General features: G+C 34.4%; 1 protein-coding gene across 1 annotated transcript in view; it reads right to left on the minus strand.

The window, feature by feature from the left end:
- Nucleotides 1-220: 220 nt before the first annotated feature.
- Nucleotides 221-25,080, minus strand: part of MMP16 (matrix metallopeptidase 16) — a 166,267-nt gene continuing 141,407 nt past the window's right edge. The window contains exons 7-10 of the mRNA XM_030445245.1: nt 19,638-19,776; nt 11,875-12,025; nt 8,781-8,896; nt 221-4,356 (exon numbers count right to left, since the gene is read on the minus strand). Coding sequence (XP_030301105.1) covers nt 4,022-4,356; nt 8,781-8,896; nt 11,875-12,025; nt 19,638-19,776 — 741 coding nt within the window. The 3' untranslated portion in view covers nt 221-4,021. The remainder of the gene's footprint in view (nt 4,357-8,780; nt 8,897-11,874; nt 12,026-19,637; nt 19,777-25,080) is intronic.

Below are 25,080 nucleotides of genomic sequence, written 5' to 3' on the forward strand. Positions count from 1 at the left end.
TGATAAAAATTAATTTTTGTCTACAGTCAACAACCTTTTTATAGGCTTATACATTAAAAGACCAGGGGAAACATTGCCATCATCTACTCTGGCCTTCTGCATCATACAGACGATAGCACTCTGAAGATACATGACCCTGTATAGTCAGCTTGATAGACTGCAACTGATTAACACAATGCATATTCAGTTTTGCATTTTTCCACAGTACAGATCATGACAATAGCAATACGGAAATGTTTATTGAAAACTTGATGAAAAAAAAGTTACGGCACACGAGCAGGAACCCAGATTGCAGAACTGAAAATATTTTCAATTTGTTTTTTCTTAATTCTTCGAATTATAAGTCCTGGTAGAAAAACAACTGTTCAAAAAAATAACATTGTCTTAGAACTTTTACTTGTTTGAGTTCAAAATGAAATCAGGCAACATCACTTATTTTTTCTGAACTTCTATAATTTGAAACTAGGCAGTATGTATTTGAGAATTACAGTGAACACAACTGCTCCTACATTTTTTCTTAAAGCAAACCTTTATGACTGTGTTATAACATACTGAAAATAGGAGTACGTAATAGAAATTCTGACACAATCTTGCTCTGTATGACATAAACATGCCAATATAATATTATTCTTTTCTCCCTCTCTCTGTATATAATATATATGCACTTTTAATTAAAAGAAAATAGATTAAACAATCAACTTATTATGTACTCATGTGTCTATGATGTACCATATACCAAGCACTAGACTTATCACACTTACCTTCCTGCATAATTAAAGTTAAATTCTCCAAATACAAACATTTTTGTTACCTAATCAAAGAACAACAGTCAACATGCTCAGCACTTCATTACAGTCAGGGAAACAGTTGCACAGAAAAGTTAAAGCTGCCATGAAAGATATTTCAAAATTAAAGTGAAATTTTCCAGTGAATAAAAGAACAGATGAGATGCTCTTCTGACTTCAAGATAATATAAAATAAGTTCTCCTACTGTAGAGGAAAACCAAATGCAGAATAAGTAGTGCTAGTAGTATTTTCCACCAACTATCCAAGAGACAAAATTGGAATAGCAACATGAATAATTTTGTTCTTCCTGTAGCAGAACAAAAGATATAGTAGTTTGCTGACATTAAAAATCTCTCCATGGATTAAAATATGCATGTATGTGCATGTGTGTGTTTGTCTACATTTATAAGTATACAACCACACACACATTTTTATATATATATGACAAAAAGGTATAGAATTCCAAATTCACCAAATGAGCTGATGAACAGTAAACAAGCTGTTACTTAACTGTTAATGTATCTTTTCAGCAACAGCTGAACTGGATTTACTAAATAATGCTATGGGCTGATACTGATGCACTTCTAAACTACAGTGTGCAGTACCTCTACAAAATTCCAAAATGCCATCTGCATTGCATATTTGTTGTAAATATATACCTTTCTCTAGTCTTCATTTTTGTTAGCCGTACATATGCATATCTGTTTATGCTCTAAGAAACAAGTTTGCAATGCTTTATAGCATGCCACATATGTTCATAAAATAAGTCTTCAAATCAATATAAAATCATGTAATTTAACAAAAAGGCATACTATTTTTCATGCTATGCTCAATATAAATATAAATTCAAGGCAGTCAAGCTATCCATTACCAAAATAATAATAACCATAATATATATGCATATATACTTACACTCTCTAAAAAATGATCCAGTTATGTGGATTAAGAAACAAGTAAGAAATTGACTGAATGTAGTATAAAAGTTTCATTTTATGTAAAAGCCAATACTGGCCATTTCAAGTATTTTAATACTTTCCTATAACCTTTTAATTAATATCTAGCTATTTGTAGAAATGATAATTTTATACTGAAAATTGTATTCAAGTTAAATAAAAATTAACTTTGACTGTAGCTCATTTTTAGAGTGTGCATGTATACATAGCAAAATACCCTTCTACAGATCTATCATAAATATTTCAGGTTTTGTCAGTTCTTTCCTAAGAAAACACTTGAACATTTTTACTCAGTTTTTGGATAGTGTATATCAGGTCTTTTAAGAAATGAAACTCATCTTAGTTCATTTGCAACACCAGATTCCCTTCAGTTTGTGCCAGTTTGTAAGTCAGAGGTTAAAGATCAAAGACATAGGACAGTACACTTTAAGGAAATTCAGACAGTGAAGCTGTTCACAGAAGACTATGTTTAACTTGGTAATGACAGTCAACAGGTCAATAATCAAGTTCAAGGCAAGCTGTTCATTGTTGCAAAAGCTACTCCCCTCAAATCCTGGCTTTCATAAAAAACCAGGTGTCTGACTTTTGGGGTGCATCATTCTGACCATCTTTAATAAGTTCACAGCCCAGTGACTGTAAAGCCTATCACTGCAAGAAGCAGCTCCTAAAATCAATAAAGAGGTCTGTCAGTTGCTGACTTTTCTCTAGGAAAAAAATATTGATACAAACCTGCTCTGCAGATCACATGAAAATGACAATACTGCTGTTAGCACAAATTACACAAAGACAAAATGCTTTGGTGGTCCCCTGGCTCTGTCAGTGATACTATGTTCAGCTGAAGGCCAGAAACTTGACTAACCCTTTGAGAACTATGGTGAACATGCAAAGGGGTAACACACCAGAGGATACTCATGCAATACCAGAGTCTTCGTTTTAGCTTTCCTTTGAAACTGTAATTCTACCTCTGGAGAGGCAAATTGAATTATCATGCAACACAGTTTAAAAGAGAAATCCAAGATGCTTAAGACAAAAAGCTAAGCTATAAAACTGTCTCCAGTTCAGAAAAATTCTTGGTAAGTGTTATTAGTTATTAAAATAGGTTTGATTCCTTTAACCAGAAAGTAGCTGGTAAATATATTTTCTTTTCTAGTTATGTTACAAATGTTTTTATACTGATAATGCAAATAATAAGAAACATTCACTTGCAGTCACAGGAAATCTGTTTTGAAAAACTGGTTTTCTTTTTAAACCTGTATTACCCAAACACAATCTCATAATTTAATGACAACTGAGATTAACATCCACCGGACTCTGAAAACGGATGCAATAGTTCTCAAAGGGTTACACCACCAATGTAATACCAGCATTGAGTTTCTCTACAGCATGACTGTTGCTTTAGTTCATTGAAATCCACTTCAGAGACACACTGCTTTTTACCATGCTTTGGAATGAGTACTCCTGACAGACCTATGAAAGGCCTGGGGCAGTTGGCTTGGTACAACTTGGGAAAGATTATGCAGGAAAATCAACCGAAAATCAAACAAACCAATAAAAAGCTCCTGCTTGAATATCATAATGAATATAAACGAGTTTAAAACATTGAGGACGTAGCCCAGAGCAGCTGTAAAAAACACAAAATGAATGTATTATTAAGGCTGTTACTATATTGCAGATATTTTGGCCCCTTGTTTGTTGGAAAATGGCTGTCCGAACAGTCTTGAAGTCCTGCACGTCATCCGAGTCTCCCACCTGACAAAACTGGAAGTAGGAGTTTAGGACTGTATCCATAGCAGACAGAAAGCAATCCTCTTTGGAGACAAAGCTGTTTTGGGTCTTCTCACTTTCCTGAAAGTTCTGTTGTGGGTTGTTGTGTTTTTCTAAAAAAATTTACTTTCAGCAAAAAATATTTCAAAGGGGAACAGGCCTTAAGGGAAAAATGTAGAAACACTGGAGATTTTATTTTGTTTTGTTTTGTTTTTCCTCCTCATTAGTTAATCCTGATAGTTTATTGGGCATTGAGCGTGCAGAGGAAAGGCCTAGGATCGAATGACAAAGAAAGACAAAGGACTGAAGAACAGCAGATACTGTGTATCACGGAAGCTTCCCAGCCGAGAGAATCGTCACTCATGCGCAGGACAGGCAACCTCCTGGGTTTTAAAGATCAGCTTTGTTTCAGACCGACAGATGCCCGCTCCTAGCTAGGAAACTGCATAACAACTCTTGTGTTGAATCTCAAGTTACCACAAACTCCTGGGAGGGAAAGAAAAAACCAAAACCCTACATCACACCCACTCTTGCATAGAGCGTTTGCAGTACAGTATGTGGCGAGGTGTTCCTTTCCTTTTGAACTGGAACACAGTGTAAACCAAGACAAGGAGGCACAAGGCCAGGATGCAGGGAATAACGATGGCTATGGCTTTCACAGTGCTGGCTGTGTTGTCCAGTTTGATGACAATGTCAACGTCATCTTGAGGGCTGTGTCGGTCTTTATCTCGATCCGCTGGTCCATCACAACCCATAAAATCCTTGAGGATGGATCTTGGATAGCCAGGTTCCACCCTGAGCATCTGGTTATTGAATTTCCAGTACTCTTTTCCTTTGTAGAAATACGTGAAGCCTGAGGACGAAAATTGCAATTATTCGTGGTCATATCAGATCAAACCTTTTCATCAACATACCATGATCAGAAATCCTGATACCACATTATTTTGTAATCCAAATTTTAAAAGATGTAAGGAATACAATCCAGTTATAGGTCTTTCAAATCTTCTTTAAAAAAATTCCTTTCTTTACTTTCTCTAGAAAATCTACAGGATGTTGTGCTTTTTTTTAATTGAATAAACTGGAATTTTATTTTATTTTATTCCATTAATAATAGATCTAAAAAAAAGGAATTCCAGAGAACACTATCTTTGACATAGCAGGAGCCATCTGATTTGCTCGTTCACAAAAAACTCAACCAAATTTGGAGTCTTCAGGTCCAGGACTTCAAAGCATCACAGCTTCTTCAGGATGAGAAGTCTACCAAAACAAATTGCAATGCTATGCTAGCTAGAAACAAGAACTGACCCTCTTTGATGTCACATAGCCCGCTGCTGTACTTTAGCAGAAGGAAATAGGGGAAAATAACAGAAGTTTTGTCAAAACGGGTGTAAAAAGATATAAGTTTTCTGAAAAGAGCTGGTATTTGATCATTCAGTTGCAATCTAATGTATTTACTAAACATGGTTAAATGGGAAAAAAAAGTCTGACTCCCTGCCATAAGTCTCCATAATTTTGTTATCCCAGATGAAAAATGTTATTGATCCAGCAAGAAACAAGCCTTCAGGATGGGGAAGCTTCCTCCTGCTATTTATGAACTGAATGCAAACAGATGGATTTTTTCTTTACTTTATAGACCTCCTCTTATTTCCTGCAGTACCTAAAGGCTACTTAGAATATTAAGACCAATTGGGCTGTATTTATTAATTTAATAAAGCTTACAGGCTATGTGAAGATAATATTATTAATCACCCATTCAAAATTAATTTTTTTCAGTTTAAAAAACCCATCACTTGATAGCATATTTTCCAGCTCAAACTCTGTAAAAAACCTTCATCTATTACCATTTTTCCAGAATATTTAGAATATTTGAGCATTTTTCTACAGAAGCTATTTATGTAATTTTAATGAATTTCCTAGCCACTCAAAAGATACTAGTTTTCTTTCCTTAATCCCTTGGAGTTTTATTATCTAAGAATGTGTTAATGTAGATGCAGAAAGGTGCAATCCTGGTTAAAAAGAAAAAAGAAAAGCACTAAACTATATGAAAATGATAGGATACTTGTTCACAATTTGCCCTCTATTCTGACTGGAACAAAACAAAATGGAGGACTGTAATTTTTTTAATAGAGTGAAGATTTAAAATGTTTGCATCTATGAAGCTCCCTAAAGCAATCTGTATTTTAAATTCAAAACCATCAGGTGCAAAATTTCAGTATTTTGAGCCACAGGTTCCATACATTTCATATATGTATGTAAGGAAGCACTGTACATAGAGGCCCTGGATAAATACATTGAGTGTGGCAATTTTATATATTATCTCTATCAATATTATTATACATATATAGAGACCATATAAAAGATATGACATCTCTAAAGCTATATTCATACATGCATACAGAATACAAAAAAATAGGAGCCCATCTACTTATATATGTCAGAATACTGACATTAGTTAATATTGTTAACATGTGTTTTGTCCTTTACAAACAAAAACAGTTAAAGCAGCTTAGAAATCACCAGTCCCTATACATCCAGTAAAAATTCTTCAATCAGAGCATATTTTCAACTGCAAACTCCTAAAGATATTTTAATCTTTTCTGTCGTATTGCTGAGGCAGGAACCAGGAAAACAGTAACAGCTGAAGGATGGAATTCACCAGCAGAGAATGGTAGTTATAAGAGAGTGAGTAGGTCTGCTTACTGGTTCTCATGGCAGAAAAAATTATTTCACACAAAAGCTGAAAGTGATTTCATCTAATCTGCCTGACTTGTTGAGTCTGCTTTGGAAGCTCCTTGCAATTTTGCAGGTGCTGGTCACTGAGAGTAGTGAGCACAATCTCTGACCCAAGCAGCATGGAAGGGTTTAGCAGTCACTAACATGGCAAAACAGCTCAAAGGGCTGATAAAGTAGGCTAACTTTTCTCTTTCTTGTCTCTAAAAACTGTCCCACCGTCTCCTTTAGCAGAATTTCCAGCTGGGTGGTGAGATTTTCTCTGTTGCATAAACACAGAAGGACTTCTCCAATATGAAAAACTTTGTGTGATCTCAGATTGCATGGAGCAAGCAAAAAGGATCCTGCTTTGTCTCTATCCTCATCTTGTTTCTACCACGGCATTCAGAGACTTCCAAAGCTGTTACCTGTATCTAACCACACATCTAGGACACTGAGTCAGGATGCTGATAAGAGTAGGAAATTATTTTTTCTCATCTTTCCCAAGCCTCTTACTTCAAGATTATTGACATTTTTTGAGGACAGTGAAGAAAACCCCTTTGTAATCAGACTAATTTCAGGTGTTCATTTTTATGGTTTACACAGTAGAAAAAAAAGGGACAGAAGAAAGTATTCTTTAAAATGAAACGATTTAACTGGAAGAGATGCTTTCAGATGTTCCCTTATGAAGATATACAATAAAACTTCCTTAGCAACTTTGCTTCTGCCCAAAGAAAGGAAAACAGTTTCAGCCAAAATGTAATCAACTTTTTTCAACTAAGATGTGATACTTCATATTCAAATCTCTTTTTGTGTCTTCCTGTCCTCAAACAAATGACAGTGGAGATGTGATCTTTTTCTTGAGACATATCTGTTTTCTTGGTTTCAGGGATAATGTCTTAGTGATCTTTGTGGAAACTTTGTGATACCATTTTCATTCCCTCTTCCTGCCCTAGGACCTTTTTAAGATTTCTGAGAAGCCCAAAAATACCATCTTACCCTTCCCCTCCTCCACAATCTCATGGCATATTTTACTATTCTACTCATTCCAAGTCAGACAGACTAGCAAAGCCTATGCAGTAAGAAAAGAGAAGTGTCTTATGACATAACCAGGAGTCTTTCTTGCCTTAGGTATAAGTGCTTTTCTTCTGCAGTACATTCAGACTTGCTGGTCTGAGTTCTACAGTATGATATTTTCCATTTGCAACGACAGACGTGTGCCTGAGCTCAGTATAGAAAACTTATTATGGGGAATGAAAAAAACCCAAGCACATACATACATACACATTTCAAATTCCTTTTGGATGTAAAGATTTAAAAATATACTTAAAAAGTAACTAAAGGAAAAAAGCAGATATTATACCCATTATATTTGTCAGAGCATACATGATGTTTGTGCCCATTTCCACATATATGTCTGTTTACAGTTAATTATTGAGTGTGATGGATGCTGAATAGCTGCTTGACTGACTTAGATTACAATTAAAAACAAAACTAATAAAAAACACCACAAAAGAAACCCTGTCTAGCCAAAAGGCCAGCATCTATAGAGAGTTTCTGCTTTTGGATAAACCAGAGACAAAGCAAGGAAGCAATTAAACGCATTTCTGAAAAACAAAAACAAAACCCCAATCATTTCCACAACAAACTATTTAATCATGTTAGATGTCTGAAATAGAAGATTGAAATTACTTGTTCAATCTTCTATTCTTATTAAAAGAATTTTATCTTCTTATTAAAAGGACATTAAAACAATACATTAATACATACGTGTGCTGTCTGTGAAGCAAAGAGAATGAACTCAGAACCTACCAATAAATTAATCGTAAATGCCACACAACAATAACCCAACAATGAGAAGTGATGAAAAATGCATATTTTTATTACCATCAGGTGGATCTAAAAGTGATCTGTGCAACTGAGGGCTCTGTCAGCAGCCTGTTAGCAGCCCCTGGGTAGCACTGAATTCTCATAAAATGCAAATTTTGGCTGCTCTTATTCATTTGTAGGTGTGGCCAGCTGGAATTCTAGGTTCCAGTATGTGACGATACATCTTGATACAGGTAATAGCATTTTATACTAACATCCTTATGATATTCATTTTGTCATCAGTGTTTTATGACATCTTTGATTTACATAGATTCCTACGGATATCTGTGCTTAGACAAAGATTTTGCTTCCCTTTTGTAGTTGTTCAGAATGAAAGTAACACCTTCGAAGCTATTTAAACAGCCAACACCTTGACAATTCAAATAGAGATATACTGTATTTAGAAAGCTTGTTTGAAGAGGCCCTCTAGTTCAGCAAAGAATGAAAAACAATTGAGGTTAATTAAGTTAATTTATAAAAGAAAAAAGAAGAATTGAAATTAAATTTTATGATTCTAGATTTGAAATATTTTTCACTATGGTCTTAAAATGGCACATGAAATCTGTCATTTTGGAAAAATCTATAGGAGAAAACACTGTTCATAAATCAAAAAATTCCTTCTCTACTTAACAAGAATAGTCAATCGCCCCTCTGCTAATGGTGTTAGCAAATCATTAAAACAGGAATGTGTTTGCATACCATTTTCTTTGTGGACAAAGGCTCCTTGAGGAGATTCTGGGATACCTTTCCAAATTGTGATTGGTTTGGGATAGCCAGGGTCCATGGATCTCATTTCTTCACTGTATCTCCAGTACCTGAAATATTTTTTTAAAGGAAAAATATAATAATATTTTTTAAAGTATTTATAAGAAAGCAGATGAGTAACTAGATTTTCTTTTTCCTTCCAACACTTGCTACATTCATTAGCCATAAAGGGAAATACTTCTTTTCTCTGAACACATTACCTCATTATATAGAAATCTATTTGTTAACTGCATAACTGTTACATACAAGCAGAAAGAAGTTAAAAGATTTTTGCACTTTGACAACTAGATCAGCACTTATAATCACAGCAATTCTGATGTCTAGGACTTCTGCACAGAGAGATGCAACACATGCAAAAAGATACATCAGTGTTTTAGCTAATACCTTAATCACAGAAATGTCAGTAGATTCAGATTAATGTACTCTTAATTCAGATATTTGTATGTATGCATTACAGTAGCTTCTAATTTAATTATGATTAAACAGATATCGTGTAATATAATATTAAATTTGCTTTTGTGCTTTTTGACAGCTATTTCATCTCCAATTTCAAAAGCTTCAGCACACAAATTTTAGGCAATCTGAACACGTAAGAAGAATTTAGACTTTTGATTTTATTTACACTTACAGATAATGTTGATAATTTCTTTGACCTAATTCAGCTGCCTAAATCGCTCTGCACGTGTAATTGTAAGCTGGTTCTAAGAATTAACTTAATGTACTCTAGTACCTCTGTGTATCCTGATACAATATCTGGGTCTGTCAGCTTCACTAATTTAAAGTATACCAACTTCAAGCATAGTTTTCTTGGAAGGTTTTTTGTTTCTTTGTTTTGGTTTTTTGCTTTTGTTTGTTTTGTTTTCCAAAATCTATGTTATTCACATGAAAAATTACATAAAAGACAGCCACCCAATGTTCCATCATCAAGAATTTGAGAATATATCACATCCACTGATAATCTGGTCAATGCAAATAACTTGACCCACTTTCTAATTTGAATTGCAATGACTTTAGCTTTCAAAAATCCTTGTTATGATCTTTCCGGATATATTAAAGAGTTTTTAAGAGGGTGATATCTTTGTGTGTGTGAGTTTGGTTTTTGTGGATTATTTTTTCATCTTATAAACAATATTTGATGCTTTTTCCTGTATACCACTGCTTTGGCAGATTTAACTCTCTGGATTCTGCAATGAGCTCCTTAACTACAGGTGGCTGTCAAAACAAGCTAAGTATACATGTTCTTGAGTTACATAAATTATAAGTTTTTTGGTACTGACAGAACTTTTTGGTTCCCTTTTATTCTGACCTCATGCCATTGAGGAGCTACATTTATTTTATACCTTTTTCAGGAGAAGATCCACTCCTATAGTAGACTTATACATACTACTAAATCCCACAGGAGTATTCAACTCTAGATTTACATTAAGGAAAAGTTGTGATATAAACAATAAACACTGAGAAGCTTAGTGGTATATGAGTTTATTCTCATTGATGGTCAAGATCCTGTAATAACTCAATTATTTCAGCAAGGGTCATATTGTTTGGTCTTTCTCTAACACACTCTATTGTATTTATATCCTGTTGAGCTTCATTGTGCTTGTTATCCCTAAGTAGCAACTTCTCCATCAAGAGATTTTTCTGATAGTTCATCTTCTGTAATTATTACTAGCATTTTAGAAAAGTTTTGACTATAAGTGATTGTGCATTGAAATATAAAAGGACACTGGTGATTAAAGCCTAAAGGAAGCACAAGTGACAAAAGATTCCTGTTGTACGTCCTTTCTCAGGCATATGGCGATGGAAAATTATTATATGAAAATGAAGTTAAACTTTTTAAAAAATCTATTCAACCACAGGAAGGAAATTATTTAGGTGGTGGCTTTCTTCTTCACCGTGGAAATTGATTGCTTGAAATTATGCCTAGTTTTCAACTACAAACATTTTACTTTGTTATCTACTTTTCTCACCATGAGCACTAGAGATGTTATTTATTTATTTATTTTTTTAAAGAACCTTTCATATTAAAATTGGTTGTGGAGATTTACAGTGCAATGTTCCAGTTATACATATGTTATGTATGTGCATCAAATTAATTTACTAAGTGATCCATAGATACTATTAGAATCTCAGAATCCTAAGTATCAGACAGTGACAAAAGCAGTCACCATACTTTTAATAATACTAATATAAACATTAGAATATATTAATAAAGACTAATTTGTGTTTGAGAACTTAGAATTTGTGAAGTGATACACCAATCAACAAACACAGTAACATCATGAAAACCTGTAAAACCTGTAGGCTATCAAAAATTAATGAGTTCTCTTGACATCCTTATAAAGCAGAAAAATATTCTTTCCCTTACTTTTACAGACAGGAAATTAAAGCTACAGAGACATAAAGTGACTAGTCTAAGACTCTTTCAGGACAGAAAAATAAATCAGATTATACAATTTTTTAATATACTTTGTTAATAATTTAAAAAGTGTTCCTCCTAAAGAGATTCTGAAGATTAATTTAAAAATAATTCCTACAACTCCTTAAGTTGTTCTCTAGCTTCCTGGTTCAGCTGCTATTTCCATAACTTACCTCATTTTTAAACAGCAGATGAGAAGCCACTTCCATTGACCTTAAAAAGCTTTGGATTATACCTTGTCTGTTGTTGGAGTGTGGTGGAGTTTAGAAATGTGACTTTAGGAATTTGTATCAAAAGGAATAGGTAAGAGTGTATGTAACTGTGTTACTTTGAATATTTAAGTTTAAATTTGAGACAATTATGACGTGCCTGTTGACTTCCAAGTAATTTCCACCAGATAGATAGGAAACATACCCATTTCAGTATATTCACAGCACTATAATTTAGAGTATAGAAAATGTGAAAACAGCATGGCCCTCTCTTCAGGAGTTAAATTCATCCACAGGAAATTGTTTAATTTCTGTGCCATTTTCTTTTGAGAAATAGAGGGAAAAAATTAACACACTTAGCTGACATCCACCAATTTCTATCTTGCAGAATTCCTATACCAACCTATCTCCTTTGAAGAAGTATGTTTTTCCAACGTCTTCCCACCAAATTGCTGAATCAATACCATGGGAAGGAATTCCACTTCCAAGTGTTATCAAATCATGAGGATAACCTGGCTGGAGAGTAGTGTCCTTGAAAACCCAGAACTTGTTACCTGTAAAAAAGCATATATATAAACATACGTATATGTGCATTAGTCTTCAGTACTCACAGCATCATTATTAATACACTTCCAAGAAATAAGAAAGAATCCCAAAGGGCTTTAATGATTCTGCCAAATACAATGAAATGAAAAATGCTCTCACACTGCAGATAATGGAAAATTAAATATGCCTTACAGACAACTTGCATTTATAAAGAACCTTTCATTCAATAAACTCACAGAACATTTTGATACAAACTACATAGGGATCAAACTCAGAATGAAAATGAAGTAATCTCAAGAGGCTCTGTGGCTGATAATGCAACACATTTACACAACACTACACAACAGATTTACATTTCATGAGGAAAGAAGACTGAATTTTAAGATAAAATGAGGTAAGAAAATAAATAAATAAATGTAAATTCCTCTCCTCAGAGTGACTATACTCTTTTTTTACTCTGCATTCTCCTTCTCAAGGAGTCACATTACATATGAAGGAAGTACAGATTATTTCTAAAAGGATCACTGAATTAAACATATTTTAAATCATATTTTCTTTAGTGGGCTGAAGACTGCAAACTGATGTTTGGAAGTTGCTCGGGTATAAACCTTGTGTTTCTGAAATTAATGGGTTCTTGCTTTTGGTACCAGTGGAAGTAAAATTTAATCCTTGGTTGTAGGTGATCAACCATTTGAAATCACCCAACTGACTTAGTATATCCTGATTAGACAAGATAGTTGTGTGATTCTGGATGGTGTTAGCAGTGACTACACAAGTCTCAGGTTACCTAAACTCTCTTAAACATGAATAACATCCTAGAGCATCCTGCACAGCAATGCTCAGTGGCTGAACCTTTACTGTTGCAGTTACTAAATAAATATATTGTCTCTATATAGGGATATGCATATCTAGAGAAGCAGCAGTTGCACCAGAGTCTTGTAGTACAGCCCATCCTTTACTTGTTCTTGGAGAGGTTCCTTCCTGTGCTCTATTTTGTAACTTGAAGGCTTACCTCACCATCCCACAGCTCCATTTTCACACTTTCAGTTTCTTCTATCTTCCTAGCCAAGCTCTTCTTCACTTAACAGTTCCATGATTAATTCACCTGGTTCATCACCTCATATTAAGCCTTTAGCCTAACACTTTCCCCAATGACTGTGTTGAACTCCAGAATCTTTACTAGGGTCTTCTCAACACACTGTGCCTCCTGTCCTATTCTTGTAATTATCTTCTTTTTATGTTTTTGCTTTCTTCTAATTCTTCTTCAAAATACACTTCTCACCTGTGTCTTTTCAGTAGAGACTTCTCTTTCAAACAGAGACAGCTTTGGCTGAAAAAAGGGAATAAAGATCCTCATATGCCCCCTAGAAATAGGGAAAAGGGAGCATAATTTGCATTTTGGTACTTATCTGAAGAGCTTGCTTTGAGGCCTGTCTTCAATTTCCAATATGTCATCTAGGCCACAGGAACACTCTTTCTAAGACAGACTACAGGCTCCATTGGGTAGGAACCATGTGTTTCTTTTCTCTTCAAAGCATTACCTTTATCTGTGTTTCTAAAAAGCACTGATATATTTAATAATAATAACACTGAAGGAGAAGATACTCTTTGATATCATGTAGACCCTTCTGAGTTACATCAAAGAAGGGTTTATAAAAGATACCTGAACAAACATTTTGGATTGACCAATGGGATACTTCACTTTGGTCTATCCAATGTTATTGATTATTAAAATATTTAAAATGTAAGGAAAAAAGTTTGAAAATACATTTTGCTCAAACCCATTTGGAAAGTGATTGTAAGAGATAAAATCATGACTGATTAAGTGACTGGACTTACCTGTAAGGCTAGGCAGGCTGTTACACAAAACTCAGGAGGGTAAGGCACTGTGCTGTATAAATATTTTATAAAGAAATGTAATATCAACCCAAAGATCTAGCATCAGGAGTGTGCCAATCATCAAGATGGAAAATCTGGAGAGCTGGTATTTTAGCTATCACTCCGTAGGACTAAATGTATGTTTAAATGGAAGGGGTAGATGGGGGGTTAGTCTCCATTTTTGCTGTTGTGATTTAAAAAGCATGCTTTCATTTTACCACAATCTTAATTAGGAGAGGGGACATAGTTTCTGTCCTTCCCATGCTGTGTTTCCAGAGCAAAATTTTTATCAGCGTCTTTACAGCTGTCTGTCACACACTTAGGAACACAGACACTACAGTTTGCTCAACAGATTCATCTTCCCCCTGCCAATTGGAGGAAGAGTTCAAAGCATGGGTATCCATGCAGAACCATCAGAAGTACAGAAAAGAAAAGAGACACAGAGACCTATGAAGAGCAGCCATGGAAAGCTGAGCTCTGGGTTGACCTGGGATCAAGGTCTGTGCTAATCTGACATTTACCTTTACTGGGATTCCTTATAAAATTCACTTAGGGGGTTTGATCATGACAGGGGTGAGCATCTACAGCCATTTGCTGTCCTTCCTCCCATCTGGTTTAACCCATTTGCCAGTGCACATGACTGTCCACAGGCCTCAGGTGGTAAGGGCAATTTTAAATTCAATGATAGGAGAAGAATTAATTTTGAACCTTACTAGTTGGTACTTATGGTGTGAACAACAGATGGCATCCAGAGAATGATTCTGAGCCAGATCATTTCTGTTTCAGAAGACCATTCAAAATGACAGTTGTTGCACAGCGTCAAGAGGCATCTGCTGTGATGCATGTAATGCCATTGTCTTTCTCTGTGTCTCACAAGGAATAAAAGTAACAGTAATTATTAGGAATAGATCATTATCAGCCATACCCAATGAATCAAGTTTGGCTATTGACAAGATCAGGTCATATCAAAATAACCAGGGGTTGAGCACATATCCTGGTGAGTGACAGCATCAATTAACTAGGTATAAGGAGAAGGGAAGCACGTAAGTGGAAACACAAGACTTCAGAAATCAAAATCTGATTTAATTCTTTCAGGGTTAATAGATAAGAGATAAATTTAACTTTATTTTATGGAGATGGTGGGCCATCGAGATCTCTAACATATGTGGCCAAGACTTCTCTTCATTCTAACTGTAGGGAAATGCATTTAGCATTTGCTTTGGAAGACATGTTTAGTCTGCTACAACTGTGTTGCTTGCTTTGGGAAGGACTGTATATAAGAAACACAAGTGTTCCATCTGGCTGCCAGTTTTCACTTTGAGTTTTTTTTTCTTTTTTGTTTGTTTCCTATTTTGTTTGGTTTAGAGTTTTCTAGCTGGTTTATTGTTGGTTTCGTTGTTTGTTTGCTGTTTGGGTGTTGTTTTTTTTTTCTGTTCAGCTTTTGTCCCTCAGCTGGAGGAAAATCGATGGCTGATTATCAGAGGATTTCCAAAAAGTAAGAAAAAATGGGAAGCTTTCAAAAATTTGGAGCAGTTAAAGCTGGAAGTCAGCGCAAAAGTTGTCTGACTGTGATAATTATTAGCTCCTTTTATTTCTAACTTATACTTATGTAACTTAAAATATATTAAAAATAAATGCTTAAGTCAGAGTGGTTTCATTTAGCTCATATTCCACTTCCTCTAATAAAAAGTCATTATACTTCATTCATTGCAATTAGAAAGGTAAGAAGGACTATGTGACAAAATTAGAATAGGTACAGTTTGATCCTTCTTACAGATAATTCATGCTTGTTTGGAGTCCTAAACTATGCCCTTGGCAGAAATCACTACTGTATTTATTTTACAGAGTTGTTTTTTAAGGTCTGGTTGGTGGGTTTATTATTCTCACAGAGAATAAAGCACCACATGTTTCATCCAGTCTGGCCAACCTTCAGAATGTTTCATCCCTCTACTTTTATTCTCTAATGTAAGATCTAATATAATAACAAAGAGGATAGTAAGGTCACAAGCTGAGAATGAAGCAAGTTTTTTAAAAAGTCAAAATGTCTTTACAATAATGCTTTGTTAAATATCATCACTGTAAGGAAAAAATTGAGAACCTATGACTACAATTATTTGAAGTCTCCTGACATCGTTGACATTCTAAAATAACTGCTGAAAATAAAGGGTATCTGCACCACTTTACTTCACTTAAAATATTGAATATTTAACTCAAGATAGACTTCAGACTCTTTAACTACCTACTCACTACTACAAACAATTATGTAGTTTTTAGCAGCTGCAGTTCTTTCTTTGTAGAGTCAAAATGCTGAGTAGTTACACTTCTGGGCTGTCTGCAAACAAGTTTTTAGTTCATATTATATACAATTAGGATATATGCCCACTGCAAGACTGGTGGGGCAATGTAGCATGTAATCCCTGTAAGTGTTAAAGTGATGAAACTAGTTCTCAAAAGTTTTAGGAATCCTATTTAATTGATACCAGTTAAAATTTTAATTTTGAAGATTTTTTCAGTCACCTTTCCTCTATATTTTGACCTTTCAAGCAAGAATCAAGTGTCCACTTACTAGTATCTTCAAATTACTTGTCACGATTCCGTTTTTCTCATTCTCTATTTCTCACATAAAGTTTCTGTTCTTCCTCTACCCTGTGATCTGACACTACAGTAAATCTATTTTTTCCAAATAAAAATATCAAACAGTGGGATAAGTGCAGCTGAAAGTTATGGTGGTGGCACTGGTGGCGTGAGTTTTACAGCAGCCTTTCTAATGATATATTTAGTTTACCATAACATTCAACAGCACAGATGGTTTGACAATTTCATTTTTAGCACCATATAAATTCCCACAGGTACATAGAATAAATTTTACTATTCACATTTCCTCATTTCCTCATTAAGCTTGCTATGTACTTTATGAGCATTATGAGGTACAGGGAGGCAGGTCAAGTATCTTAAGACATCCAAAATGAGCAATCATGTTGTACTACAAGCACGCTACTGAATTTTTAGAATAGTTTTTCCTTGCATAAATAAATTGTAGTAATAATAATAAAGGAAATAAAAACAAAATAGTAAAAAAAGATTAAAAAATCGAAACAAATGAAATTTACAAAACCAAAGGCATTTGATCCAAGAATTTTAAACTTGATTAATATTTTTATAGACATCTAACACATTATTCATGATCTCACAGTCTGCTCAAGTATTCTAAGCAGAGCAATGACAAAACAGTGTAAATATACTGAAAGATTTTATTAGCACAATTAAGAGTAATTACATTTCTCCTAGCAAAAAATAAGCTATAAAGAATTTCAGAGGTTCATAAAAATACTCCATCCTGAGCTGCCATCTTATATAATTTGAATGTCTCCTATTTTAAAATATAACTCCAATTTTGCAAAAATATACTTGCAAATTTACTAATCTGTATTTCTACTACTGTAAATATATAGTCTACTACTGTCATTAATCCAACTCTACACACAAAGTAAGGAAAAATATAAAGCTTATAAAAAAGTAATAAAGATCTAAAAATGGCTTATAATTCAAATGAACCATTTCAAAATTAATGTTTGCTATCATGAAAGACAGATTGAAACAAAACAAATCAAGCATAGATTGTTGAAAATAAATTAGATTTGTGGATTTTTAAACAGATAAGCAGAATGTTTCAATACAGAATGGCTCACAAAGTCTTTCCTGACTGCATCTTAAAAATTTGTTACTGGCCTAGCAGAATATTATTTATCCTGTAGTTATGACAGTGTAGGCAGATAAGGAGAAGCAAGGCAGCAATAACCCACTAGCAATTACAATTAGTGAATTTGCTCACTCCTTTCTTCACCTTCCTCAGAGTTATCATATTCTCCCAAGTATGAAAGCAGGACTGAGAAACTGGTCAGCACTAGTCCAGCACACACCAGAGGTTCAAGGCACTATACCTTACAGGTTATTCAATGTTACTGGTACCTTGAGAAGAAGTTTTGGAGACTTTATCCAAAAGTCTGCAAGTATGTGCTGTCTTCACTGAAACGCAACACTTTCCAGCTCTGAAGAACTGATCATCCTTAAAATAAAGGGATCTGGAAATATTTTTTCTGAGATGTGTGCAAAGTGAAATTTTTCCAGTCTAAGCTCAGTAAAGGCATTCACTCTGTCTTTTTCTCTGAATAATGGACATAAATGTTAGCTTATGTATATACTTTGTGAACACATCTGTATGCCAGACTTCAGATTTAAATCCCCTTCTAGAATCTACCTAGTTTGACCAATTTGAGATTGGTAAAGCACACTACCTTAATAACGTATTCTACTTGCTCATCATCTTAGCACCTATAATCTTAGCTATATCTAGCACCTTTGGGAGAATGGTACTCTTCTCATATACTCTTTTCCAAGGAAGAAATTTTGTGAGGGAATGGAAGAAGTGAGATAATGATTGTAACCTACAGTCTGTTTATATAGACTTCTACAACCATGTTCCACATGTCAGCTGAAATCCTTTGTTAACAGGAATTTTCAAGGACACATACAAAAGTCTCAGTTGAACCTATTGATTCTGTGGCAGTAGAAAAATATGAATTACACTGACAAAAAAAGCCAGTATTGGAAATCATGAAGAGGAAGTGGCAGAGAAGCAAAAATTCAGAAAAATTTCTCAAGGAATTATGGGGACTTTTGACAAAGAAAGGGACAATACAAATGTCACAGGGAAAACTATGGAAGAAGCTTTGAAAAAAAAGCAGGTGGAAAAATAACTTCAATAGAAAATCCAAGTATCATTTTAAATGAGCTAAAAGCACAAAACCAGCTGATCTGAAATCAGAGATTATAAACTGGGGATGATGAGGCAAGAAAATAAAACAATATTCTGACTTCTAAGACCACAACCCTGTTTCTTTTTCTTACTTTAATTACTCGTGTTTATTTAATTTCCCTCATAGCAAATAGTGATGGTCTTCTCTCTTTGTTTTTCTACTTTTTTTTCCCCCTGCCTTTCAAGTGAATAACTCACATTAATATAAAATATTAAATAAATAAATACTAAATGGCTGAACAATTTCAAACACCTATTCGGTTTCCTCTTTCCTCTCTCAAATCGTCTTATAAAATGTAGTTTACATGGTTTTTACACTTGTGTTGCTAAATGGGTATTTATTTAACATTTAGAATAAATTTCTCATTAAATCTAAATTAGATGCATGTTCAGCTTTAATGTTGGAGAACTACTAATGTCTGGAGTGAAACTTTGAAAATAATTATTATCCACTATTTAATCCATAAAACACGTTTTCTTGAGTTTATACTTCTTTTAAAATACTAAATACACATCTGTGAAAATGATATTTTTTTCCCACCCATAAACTCCAATCATCACAGTTCTCAGGTAAAATAACAGTGGAGTACATTGAGAGATATATATAGCCCAGACTCCATCTAAATACTTGCCAATTTCATTTCCAAATGGAAGGAGAGCAAAGATAACCACAAAAAACCAAAACAAAACAAAAACAAAAAAACAACCCACAAACAAACAAAAAAAAAACCCAAACTCCAACAAACCACAAAAAAAACAAATACAAAAAAACCCAGCCAAGTCTAGGAAGTCTTAATTCTCACTTCCTAATATACATTTTTCAAACAGAGTTTCATAGTGGATGAGCAAATAAAAGCAAGATGTATTCCAACAAATCATCACAGCCAAAAATATTATACAAGACCTTACTTTTCTCCTTTTCTTACCTTTAAAGAAGACAAAATTCCCCTCACTGTTTTCATAAACGGCATCAATGCTGGGAGGCAGTCCTCTCCAAAAATAAGTAATCTGCATGGGGTATCCATCCATCACCCTGTTGTTTCTGACTCGCCAAAACCACTGATCCTGCAAATCAAATATACACCTCTTACTATTGTTTGAGGCATTTATAAGTGTTCAGTTGTTTTTTTGGAAATCCTTAACAGCTTATCATAATGTTTTTAGAGTGTGACCTTTCCCTGTTTTCATAACCCTGTATGCGTTTACATTCATGTCGCAGCCACACATTATAGCTGTGTCAGAACTCGTTGTTCCATCAGTTGGGAACTAGTTACCTGCAGTGGAACAAAGCAATCAGACGCCTCTGATTACTGAGAAGTGGGTGTGAGCCGGTATCAAATCCACCTGTGCCCAATTAGGGCAGGCCCCCAATTGAGCATGTGCAAGACCAGGGGGCCAATAAAAGGTGAAACTCACAGCCACAGACTAGCTCACTCTCAAGCACTGTATTACCTTTATTGCGCCACTAGCGCTCATCGCCTCCAAGGCTCCAAATCTCTCACCTTTATTATGTCTAGCTATTTCATTGCTATTGTGACACAGGTTCATTATTCTCCCTAATTAGATTCCCATTTTCAACTCTCATTGATTTTTTTATTGTAAGAGGTATTATAACATTTTAGGAAGGTCAGCAAAGCAATTCTTTAGGATTAATTGACTAAATTCCAGTAAGAGAACTGTTTAAAGTAGGGTAATACAACCTAGAATACAACAAGTATTCGGGAAGGACTAACTGAAGCATGTGTTCTGAATACTGGAACAGATAATATTAACCTCTGTTATGTTTAAAGATAGAGTGGAGATAAAACATGATGGCTTTCGACAATTAAAATTAGGGGGAAATATCCTCAAAGCAGACAGCTGGAAGTATATTTTCAGTGAAACACTGATAAGTGGTTGAAAAGGATTTCCACATCAGTTTTTTTTAAACATCATCAATCTAGGAATGACTTAGGGAGGAATGGTGTAATCATAGGTCACAACAGGATAAAACAGTTATTTGTCCTCTGTAAATTTTTATAAAACCCTCAAAAGTCAGGAAGTATCTCAGAAATCAGTTATTAATGCTAGAAAAAAGTACAAATAAGTAGTAGCCTGGAGTGACTTAAAACCACAGTCTTTTTGATGACAATGGAATATTCCAGTCTTGTCTGTCTTCACTCCAAGATAGAAATAACCCTTGTTATTTGACTGAATTTAACTGCAAAAACACGTCTTAAAAAAGATGTTTAGTTGCAGGAAGGAACATATCCAGCTCTCATCAAATGTCTGTCAACCCAGAAGGACATAGATCAAGTTTTGGGTACAAAATAAGCAAGATATTTATAGTTGAACAAAGGCTGACTATATAGCTGAATACAAAAAGACATAAACACTTTACTGAATGAAGATACTAAATGAAATGTTCAAGCTTTCAGGAGCTACCCCGTAGAACACTTATACTCTGTAAAATCTGGACATTAGTGCTATAGACAAATCTTATAATGTTCTAGGTTGTCTAATGAATCTCAGCTTTCAGCTGGCACAGCAAACCAGGTTATGCAAATTACACTGATGTGTTACAAGAGAAGGATTTTTGCAGTTCTAATACTCTTTTGACCAGGTTTGAACGACACTGTTAAACAGTAAATCAATTCCACTGACAAAAAAAAAAATAAAAAAAAGAAACCAAGTGCCAGACTTTAAATAGTCATGTCTATAATCAACAGTTCACAAACCTTCAAGTGTTAAAATAGGTGTGGCAGGAGTATCAGGCAGTCATTTTAGTATGAGCAGTACTGCACTGCCCATTGGCTAGTAATATCCCACTATGGGCTGCTAGAATATCAAAGTGTCAATAATTTTCTTTGCTGTAGCACAATTAAAATCTTTACAGTAATACAATGATAGCAAAGGTAGAAGGTTTTGATACATGCAATACAGCCCCAGGACTTTGTTTTTTTATATACATATATATATTTACATATATATATATGCACGGCAACGTCAATACTATGTACCCATAAGCGTTCAACAAGAAATAATTCAAGGCATATGACAAGAAATTAATTCAGCAGGGTGTTCCTGTGTATGCATATGCTTCCTTAACTGGAAAAGGCCTTTTCACCTGAGACTATAGAAGATCCCCACTCTATCCTCTAATCATTTGAAACATGCTTCCAGTAGAAATGGTATCTAAAGTTGTATCATGAAAAACCATGAATCTTCAAGGTATTTTCTTTTTTAATAGGTACTTTGTTACTTTCCAAATTCTATGAGCAAATTAATCTACTACTTATGTACTAATGCTCCTAGACTGGTATTCAGTGAGCTACATAAGTAACTGGTTTGACCAATGCCTGCAATGGAAAAATCTGTTTAGAAATGGATCATTGAATCTGGCACAATAAACGTCCTTCACAGAAACATTCTAAGCAAGCTTCACTAGATTGTTTACTTCTCTACATTGATTATAAAGGGAATCTATAAACATAGCTCCTGCTTAGATGCTTGCAATTTACAAAATGGACATCTAAATGCAACTCGGAGAGATCCTTTCTACTTTTTGTCCCCAGGGTTTAACCTGAAATAGTGCAAATAATATAAAACCATAAGCATGACCACATAGGACCGGAGTAGGATTCACCTAGGCCTGTATTCTATTTTCAGTGGAGTCACTAATGAACAGCTAAGATTTCAGCTCTGAAGTGGTCAGGCAGTTGGACTAGAAGACCCTTGTAGATCCCTTCCAACTGCACTATTCTACCCTTCTACTCTATTCTATTCTATTCTATTCTATTCTATATTCAATAATGAAAACAAATGGACCATGCAGTGACACTTCCCTAATACACTCTCACACTCATCCAGGGATTTCCTGAACCAAAGGAGATAGTTTTGTGAATAATAGCACTTGAGGGACTGCTTCTCCTTTGAACTCCTTTCTAAGCACATACTGACTTAGAGCATCCACAGCTGTCTGCAGACATGTATGACAATTAAACAGGCCACAGTGTGAAAAGCCTTAAGCAACCATCAACTGTCCCAGCTGCTCACAGGTGCTCAGCCCTCATTACCTTATTTCTTTATCATCAAGAACAGTAGGAATTTGACTACATAATCCAAGAACTTTGCTGCTTCATATTACAACCACCTTTAGATGAAATGGTTCTGCCAGTTTTTATGAAAGCCCTTCTATACTTTAAAACATCTGGTGAATATTAAGGATAAAGGGTCTATGACTTGGAATAAGAATTTCTTATGTCCTTAAATATTCAAGCATAATTGTGAATATTACCTACCATGCCCTTTCTTCAGCTGATAGAGTACAGAAGACTCCTTTTTTTTTTTTTTCTTTCCTGTTTTCACTACATTTACACACCATTGTAATAATCCTGAAAAATGGAATTTTACTCATCAGTAATTCAACAGATTTCCAAATTTGAGAAATGTATAATTTTAGCATGTTTACGGTCATATTTAAACAGACAAAAGCAGGTACATGATTTGCCAATAGATGTCTTTTTAGAGATAGCCAGACTGACAAAACCCAGAAAATCATCTGGAAATGTCTGAAAGCAGAACTGCAAGTTTGGATCATTTATAATACCGGGCAACATAGGTTTTGGCAGAGGCTGATAGAATAATTTGTTAATATAAGTTTAATTTTCCTGCCTGATTATGAACATGCTGGACTCAATGGTTTTAGACTGCAAAGCTCAAATTCTGGAAGTCCAGAAATTCTAGTAACTGCCTACAAAGTATGCCAAGGATCTTTCTGAAGTCTCAGATGGGGTAGTATGTTTATAGATATGCTCCAGCACATATAACTAAATGTACTTAATTGAACTTAAAAAAGTGCTATATTTCCCAGCAATTTTATCATTTACGTTTTGTTAAACAGGTATGATTACTGAAAACATGTATTCAACACAGTCAATCTGCTATTGAAATTGGAAAGAGGCATAGCCCAAGAGAAAGTGTATTCACTCCAAGAAAGCTCTTTCAAACTTGAAGTAAATAGCTTGAAGCAGTTTCTCTGACAAAACACATCTCAGTGTTATACTGAATAGTGAATTGGTTAAACTGAATAAACACAATTTTGTCTCTTTTAAGAAATACTGTGTATTGAAAAAATGCCTTTCCCACTACATTCAGTAAATGTACTTTCAGTTATTTTATTTCCCCAAAACACATTAACTCCTGCAGACAGGTTGAACACAGCTTGTCATATGCACTCCAATTCCAAGCCTGACAAACACATATATTGAATGCATATCTTTTAGTACCTTTCCTTTCTAGCTAAAAAATGTGTTTTCACGAGCATCTGTAGTTACCCAATATATATACTCCAAATATACAGATCACTCGTGTGCATCTGGGATCTTGCATAATAAGTTCATGAAATATTATCACCATAGTAAATGGTGATACAATTTCATTTACTAAGCAAATTCCACTTGGACAATTATTCCCAGTTCAAAAAGCAGAACCAAAACAAACAAACAAAACAATCAAAATTGAAAAGTGAGAAATACATCTAAGAATCAGAAAATGGGCACTAAGTAGAGACTGTACACTGTTTCAGGAACATCATTATGGATATAGAGTAATAATAGGATGAAAAATCAAGAACAGTCCCTCAAGCTGAGAAATATGAAGTTTGTTTTATTTAGAAAAAAGCGTGTTAGAGAGAACAAACTAAACAGAGGTTAAACATAAATCATTTTGCATGTCAGTAAACGCTCTAGGAATTTTTTCCTGATTATATGTAACTACGTGATCACAAAATGAAGGGACTAAATTTAGAACATAGTGTATGATAATAGCAAATATCTTCCTCATAAAAGCAAATATTTGTTATAACTTGGATAAGCTTGAAAGCAAGAGTGTATTGGAGTAAAGAAACTAGCTCATGATGCATCATTTTCATATTTACTGTTAGAGACAGTCCCCTCCTAATCTTACAATAAACCTATTGTAGCTTTTTAGTGAAGATTGTGTTAAATTGGCCTTCATGTTTGATTCTATAACTCTTTTAGAAAAGTTTATAAACCAAAAGCGTTTCACTTTTCCTTTTTATTTATTTCTATTTGACGATGATAGCCATTGCTGCCATCTTTTTAATTTTTTTTAAATGAACATTTAAATCTTTACTCTTATGAATAATTAATGTAAATTTTGGTATTTATTCTCACCTTAAACATCTTTCAAATTCCACAAGGGACATAGCTGATGGGCAGGGGAATTAAAAGCAATCTAGACATTTCACTTCATCCATAATCCACAAACAAGTGAGTTTTTAGTGAAAAATTAATGTAGCTTCCTTCTCTAAGCACCTCATTGCAACTCTGGACTAAGAGCAATTGCCAACAATAAAGCACTAATTTG

The sequence above is a fragment of the Calypte anna genome, chromosome 2 (genome assembly GCF_003957555.1).
Source record: "Calypte anna isolate BGI_N300 chromosome 2, bCalAnn1_v1.p, whole genome shotgun sequence".
Taxonomy (NCBI): domain Eukaryota; kingdom Metazoa; phylum Chordata; class Aves; order Apodiformes; family Trochilidae; genus Calypte; species Calypte anna.